At 36.6% G+C, this 7,882-nt stretch overlaps 1 protein-coding gene across 1 annotated transcript; it reads right to left on the bottom strand.

Moving 5' to 3' along the window:
* Nucleotides 1-3,544: 3,544 nt before the first annotated feature.
* On the bottom strand, nt 3,545-7,265 carry LOC126820665 (insulinoma-associated protein 1a). Its single transcript, XM_050548791.1, has one exon. It carries the CDS (start codon nt 6,911-6,913, stop codon nt 5,570-5,572), a length of 1,344 nt encoding a protein of 447 aa, XP_050404748.1. The 5' UTR covers nt 6,914-7,265; the 3' UTR covers nt 3,545-5,569.
* Nucleotides 7,266-7,882: the final 617 nt, after the last annotated feature.

Below are 7,882 nucleotides of genomic sequence, written 5' to 3'. Positions count from 1 at the left end.
CAAATAAATTTCTCCAAATCCTACACTTGTCTAAACAAATGAACAAATGCTGTTTAGCTTATATTTTAAATAGTATTTGCAAACCATATCACGTTCGATGTTATTTTCAATTTTAACTCTCCGCCAATCCATTGAACCTGACGAAGAGCGACTCGTTTGTATAAACATAATGGTCCCGGTCAGGTGCTCAATCGCCAGTGGCAACACGAAACGACGTCATAATGATGGTTGCTTGGTAGAAGTATCAAAATTCAAAATTTGTTTGACGTGCATACTTAACATGTAAAGCGACAATGAAACAGACATTTTTCGTCTTAGTAATATAGAAGTAAGAAATTACATGAATAGAAGTTAGATAGAAATTACATGATGAATAGAAGTTAGAAATTAGGCGATAGCATGCTAGATTTTAAATCTAATATACCGCCATAGCTTTATGCTGCACATCTGTCCTCATTAGCCCCGTCGGTGCAGAACAGTGGGGCGTTAAATCCCAATTCATTTATTTATACTGCGGAGGCTATTTGAAATAAGGTTGTGTGCTTTTTTGTTTTCATTTCAATTATACTGTATGTGAAGCTTACCGTGTAATAATCGTTGGAGGTTTACATGAGAAGGCGGTCCACTGACACATGGGAACTCACATACCAAATCAATACTTGTTTACCAACACGTTTTGGGGATATTTGGGATACCGTACTAAGAATAAATGCAAGCACTTGTCTATATCGGGGGCAAAGACATTCAACCCGACACTAACCCGGAAACACTCGCTGACCGTATCATCGAGGTCATGCTTGCCATTCAGGGCAGAGATGGGATGATTCCTGTCATTTGCATAATTTCATACCCAAGGCTAAAACCCAGATACTTCGCTGATCCTCTCGAGTATATTCATATACAAGAAAGGCTAAATCAGCACATGCTGAGGAAACTGGCCCTATACCCCATACTGCACTACGGGGGCACATACTCGTACCAGAAAAAGAAATGGAAACAGGCTACAGAAAAGATGCTTCAGGAAGATGAGATCCACCTCAACGACACAGAACACCAAAATCTACTGGACATGATACGAATAATGATAGACGAAACTGCCCAATGCTACTATGAGATGGAGAAGCCCAATCAGTACATAGGTAAACCATGGAAGATCGACAACTGTCTGAGTTTCTTCCATGAATCAACTAGTATCTTTTAAATCAATGTCAATCCACAATATATTTCCACTAAAATCCAACACAATTCTCAAACTTTAAGTAATCCCCCCCCCCCCCCCGAAGCCTTACTAGACGAAATAAAAATAAAAATCACAGTAAGACCAAATACTCTCTTTTCTCTAGCTTTCTTTTTCAGGTGCTGGATTATTCCTTCAGAGAACCAACAAAAAAGGAATGAAAAACAGAAACAAAGATGAAACAACGCCACCATACCGGACAACAAACCCAAATGGAAGAAAGAATGGACCAGGACTCACACTCACCAACAAGCCCCAAGGAAGAGTTGTGCCGCCCTGCCATTCAACCGGACAGAAGGACCAGACCAATACAAATGACCCAATAACTATATATATGTACATAATATGTTTAAATGTTCGTCCACATTGTCTGTTCAGTCAAAATGTCCTTGTATACATCTCTGTCAAAATGTTCGTCCATGTTCATGTCAGTTTTGTCACAAATTCGTCTGTTTGTAAACGTCTCCTGTCACTTTTTTTATTCTTGCACCTGTTATCTCATGTCTATTGCTGTTATCTATTGTCTTCTGTACATATATATAAAAACCTAATTATCCTCTTTTTTCACTAATCACATTGTAAATTATTGCACCTTGTATACATAACATGTTATTGTCTGCGATATCACCTCGGTGGAAGCGAACGTAAAATACAACTAACAAACAACAACAACAAATGTGTCCATTCCGCCAAAAAGACCTTGGAAATAAAGACCCGGCTAGTGCTGTGGTACCTCAAATAACCCCAAAATGTGTTGGTAATCTCAAAATTCGTAATTAACTGTTTGTACAATATGATAGACAAATAATTTAATTAAAAATTTAGTGGCTTATATTTGTAGAACAATTCTATCCCATATTTTAAACAGCTGGCTTTACTATGTGGCATATAAATTAAGTCATACAAGGAATGTGATTTGACATGCAAACTTCCAAGAATTATTACACAGTGGCCTTCCCATACAGTATAATAGAAATGAAAAAGTCACATTTTTATTTCAAATAGCCTGAGCAGCTTGAAATGAAATTTAACGGCCCACTGTGCTGCTCTTGCCCGAAAAAAAAATTCTCGGCCAACACCGTGATCAAACACGTGACCCCAGGTTAGCCAGCCAGCCCACAGAGCCACTTCAGCTCCCTGTACAACATAAATCAGCTACGTGTATTGAATTTTGGCCTTACTTTGAGGTTCCACGAATTGCATAACAGTCAATATGATGCAAACTATAACGTTGTATAGCCCAGCCAATTATTAGCAAAGTTGCTCAGTTAATGAAGAGCAACTCCACGTGTTTTAGAAATCATAGACGGCAGCACGCTTCATTCTGTGTAGAGCAAATTATTAAATAATTTCTTGCATACCTATCTGCTCGTCTTACTTCACTTTGTCCTCCAAAGAAAACATGAACATACCAAATGTGTCATGATGAAGTAGTACAGAGTTACAAATATTTGTAAATTGGGGTTCGCGCTGCCACATATTTTGGGGTAGGGGATACCCCGAAAATGTTATAAGGAACCACTTACCACCAATGAGCATATCTCCAAATGAAATATTGCCCAGAAAACATTAGTTAAGACATGGACCTTGTTCAGATAACAAATTTGCTATATTATGATGAAGCAGGCCTATTCGTAAATTTGGGTTCTCTGTCGCAGGTTGTGGGGATAGGATACCCCGAAAAATGGCGTAAGGGACTAGGATACCCCCGAAAATGGTACAAGAGATCATGAATGATTGACCTTAAGAAAGGCGTCAGTTTCATGGGTTTCTCTCTAAAAAAAATAACGAGTTTGTGTTTCTTTAAAGTTATACCTTTTAAAGGAAATGGCTTACAAAAAAAACCTGGCATTTACCCTAACATTTTGGGACTTTCCGGTACTCCCATTTTAGTAAACTTGTCACTCAGTACACCCAACGCTACTAGAAACCATTAAAAAAAACCTTTCTTGCAATTTGGGGTTGCTCCCCCCCCCCCCGATTTCTTATTAAATTGACTAGTCTAGTGCATTTGTTTGGTTATTTAGTGATATTTGAGACATTTCAAATAAATTTGCCCATGGTTTGCAAGAAGACATTAAAGGGGTGAGTGTGGACGTGGACATTCCATTTCAGTGAAGGATTTGACGGCACACCAAATATAACCATGGACGATTAAACATACTTTGGTTTCCTAAATGCAATCTGAATCCGTACCTACTGATATTTAGCACTACAATTTGGTGATTTAATAAAAACTCTTCGAAGTATTTAAATTGTTCATATACGTCATGTAACGAATAAACTACTACTGCTGTATAAGCTCATTATTTTTATTTCAAACACATGGATGTTTTTACAATTTAATAATTATACAATTCATACAGAAAAATAAAATAACATCGTAATGCTTATAATGGCACATACATGCACAAGAAGACATCGACTATTAACTTCATACCAACTGCTGACATTGGTTTTATACTAACATAATATAAAAAAGGGTTTACTGTAATACTTATAGAGGCACTGAAAACATCACTGTGATGAACAAATACGTCACCAAATACTGTTTATAATTATTTACAATACAAAATTGATAATAAAATATTATTTTAGTTGGCGTTATACAACATTTCAGTGGAGAAGGGTCTTATACCTATCCCCTTTTTCTCGGTCTTTTCAATTTCTGAAACAAAACATTATTTCTTAGAAATCAAAATAACATAATCAATAGAGCAGTGTGTCCATTTCAAAATGTGTGGGTGTTTGTTTTAGAATAATTAACTCAATACACTTTTAAGAAATAACCGTTGAATGTATTATGGTAAAAGACATTTTCTGTTGCAAAAGAGTTGTTGGACAACTTTAGCATTTAAGACTAACCTTGTGAAAGTATTTCTTTAGTAAAGGATCCCCCCCCCCCCTTCAAGGACAGTTAAGGAAACATCACGAACATGGCTCCTTTAATTTTGTTTAAATAAAGCGTTGAATTAGGTTTATCCGATGAGGAGTTTTTCTATGGAGATTGAGCAATCTATTCCTGCACGATTTAATTTCAACATATTAAGCTTAGTAGTTTTTGACATACACAAACTGTCGACACTTGGACACAAAATCGACTCAATCAGCGAACGTAAAATATTTCAACTGTTGAAAGATATACATTTCGCCAATAAAATCAACACACCAAACTCTTGTAGCATGAAATCCACACTTAAGAACTTGTATTGAACACAACTACCAGTTAAGAGTATTAGGTATAGCTGAATAAAGATACGGGGGTGACTGTTATTGCACATAATTTGTTAACATGACATTGGAATAAACAATAATCAAATATGAGAGACGACTTAATTAAATAATCTGTGTAAAATGTGAAAAACAACATATATATACAACATAGTTATTCAATGACTGGCAATTATAGCAAAATGTATCAATAAAATAGAAATAAAATTGTGTTATAAAATGTGTGTAAATGGGACTAGGTATTCGGATAAATAAATAAATAAATAAAACGAAGGGGCGTGGAACGCGGGCAAGCTGTCGACGAGACATAAAGGCACGAGTTTTATCTATAGATATGAAATATGAGAAGTAAAATAGATTTTACTGTTTTGTATTGATTTGTATCATAGAAATAATTGGTTAAGTAATCTATGTATCAGCCTTACAATAATAAGCTTCACGTCACAAAAAGGCATCCTAAATATATGGACCTTAACTGATATATTTACATAACTATCAGATTTAGGGAAAATGATACATAACAAAGATATTTGTCTTTGTTAGACACCACCATGTAATTAAATTGAGACGAGCTTTAATTTTTGATTGATGGGTTTTTCAAACCCACTAACACACCCTCGAAGTGTGGAAGCTCCGCCCGTCAGAGTTTTAACTTTTGACAAAAGATATTTCTTTAGTATAGCCTTTATTATGAATAAAGGATCATTTGATTAATGGAAAGACAAGTTATAGAGAGGGGCAGTTTATTACTAACTATTTAAATATGCTTAAAAATTCACAATCTGTAGCAGAAAAAATGTTAAAGGTCATATTTGTTTATTGTAAAACGGATCTTACAATTCAAGGCAAAGTGGTGTGTAGGCTGTGTGGGTGGTGGCGTGTGTGTGTGTGTGTGTGTGTGTGTTGGACATACATGTATAAATATTAATAAAAAAATAAACATTTTCATTTATATAGACATATATCATTTATAAATATAAATAATAATTAAGGCTTTTATGTGGACATTCATGAAGATAAACATTTGTTAAAGGCATTAAGAAAGGACGTGATATACTGCATATAAACATTAACATACCTTCGGTTTCTAGAGATAAAAAGTTAACAAGGACGAGACACTGGAATCTGTAATAAAATGACTTGGCGATTTTCGGAAGGATGACATTTATTTATATGCCTCGTTAAACCCGGTGAGCTGTAAAACGAACTGGGACAAAATCGACAGGGAAAATTGTTTTTATTGTGCATTCGGGAATGCTTATCTAGGGTTCCCTTACTGGGAAAAGATAAATCACAAACTTTACACATGAACTCCGTGTTACTGATGCTATGCTGTGACTCGTGTTTGGTGCGAACAGTCTCGTTAAAGAATATTTTACCACAATATTGGCAAGCTGACGACACGTCATTGACGTGTGTTAATACGTGTTTTTTTAAGTATGCTTGTCTTTTAAATTTTTTTCCGCATGTTTCACATTCAAAATGACCGTCTTCATTTTGTGTGGTTCGGAGATCGATGGCACTTGCATTTAAAGAGACGTGGTTGTCGTTTAATTCAAAGTTGATCTTTTGTCCTAAGTAGGAATCTGACTTTGTTTCAGATCCTGGTAATATTCGAGAGGGGATTGGTGACTTTGTTCCATTTGGTTTTGGTTTGTGCCATCTTCTGTGAGATGCTAAATTAGCTGGACAATTGAAAACTTTATCACACTCTGGACATCGGTATTCAACATGAACAATACGAGAACAGCGGTGCTGTGCGAGTTGAAAGGCGTCTTCGTGAAACTCTTTACACAGCTGACAAATATAGTCGCCAATTTTGTTTTCAATTTTCTCTAATTCTGCCCTTGCCTCAGGGGTGACTTCCACTAAATTGAAGCTTGGCTCTATGTCGCCGCATACCACTCGCCCCTCTTCGCCATCGGAAAACTCTTTTATAATGGTACCTGACACCGGAGAAGTTGTGTCTAAATCAAAATTGATCCTGCGGATTGCCTTCGATCTTTTACAAATGATATTTCTCTTTTCCGTTTCGCCGGGTCTCTTTCGGTTTGGACTTGTGGGGATGGGTAATGGCAGTTTGTTCTCACTTTGCACACCTGTCTTCCTAAAAGGTGAATCCCCACTAAGGTTTAATCGATCAAAAGCTGTGTAATAAACTGGTGATGGGCATTGTTGTAGTAAATTAATATTAACAGAGCTAGTGAAGGGTAGGCTGGTCGAAATGATGTTGTTGTTGTCTTTATCCGTGGCATGGAACTCTTTATCCCGAAAGATGTTAGTTGTAGGACTGGCGGAATAACCCGAATCCGGAGAACCAAAACCTGAGTAATTAAAGTCCTGTTCTGATCCACTGTCGCTTCTATCATCTTCAATTACTCGGCGCTCTCGATACGAAAACGTCGAAGATTGCTTAAATCTTTTCACTAGAAATCCTCGCGGCATGTCTGTATATACTATATGTCCTCGCTGAATAAGGCACCGTCGGTTTAGCCACTATGTAGGACCAGGGGTCCTCCAAATCAAGGCACTGAGGTTCCAACAAACAGAATATTAGTAACCATCCAACTGGTCTATAATTTGACCAAAGCAGCAACATAAATAAAACACATAGTTCGAAATAATTGTTACTACATCGAAATAAAGTATGGTGATCGCACCTGGGAGGCTTAAAAGCATGAAATTAGTAGCGAAATTGTTGAGTATCCCAAAACTAATGTCGTTACATCCGTCACGTATTTAGCTGTTCAGGATTAAGACAAATCAACTAGATGTTAAAAATAACTTGCACACAGCCCCGTTCTGTTATAATGGTGGATCCGACACAAATGGAGATGCAAAAGCTTTTATACCCTTGCGCGCGTGCCATACTCATTCATATGCATATGGCACGCGTCTGACTCCTCCCTTGTCAACCGTGATGCGAAATCATGTTAGTCCTTTGTTTCTCGCCTTTGTGAGCTATCGTCAACTGGGGCGGAAACGGTGGCTATTTACAGACGATCACAAAAACGGTTGCGCTGATTTGTTAAAGAAATCACTGACATTAAATTATTTGAATAAAGAAGAATTTTAGTTCCTGAAAACTTTATTCTTTGTCTAATTCAAGAGAAACGGTTATTTGACCAAAGATTCCGAACAAGTATTGATGGATAACTTTAATCACAATGGTAGGACAAAAGGTATTACAAATAGATGAATACAACAATGCATAAAAGCCTGCCGACGCTTCTATAACCCACGAAATTTTCATATGATTTGCTAATTAGGGTTAGGTTGTAGACGAAACCATGAAATTTACCGTTAAATCATTGCAAAACTCAATGTTTAAATAGAACTTAACCACTTGGTTTATTAATTAATATTAGCCAATTCGGTTTGCTATTATATGAAATAGCGCCACGACTAATCTGA

This window comes from Patella vulgata, chromosome 5, assembly GCF_932274485.2.
Source record: "Patella vulgata chromosome 5, xgPatVulg1.2, whole genome shotgun sequence".
NCBI lineage: Eukaryota > Metazoa > Mollusca > Gastropoda > Patellidae > Patella > Patella vulgata.
The sequence above is the reverse complement of the archived record's forward strand: the minus strand, read 5'-3'. Positions and strand labels throughout refer to the sequence as shown.

Bases quoted from the DNA above. Each gene is read 5' to 3' on its own strand.
- LOC126820665 (XM_050548791.1), bottom strand. From the start codon at position 6,913: ATGCCGCGAGGATTTCTAGTGAAAAGATTTAAGCAATCTTCGACGTTT.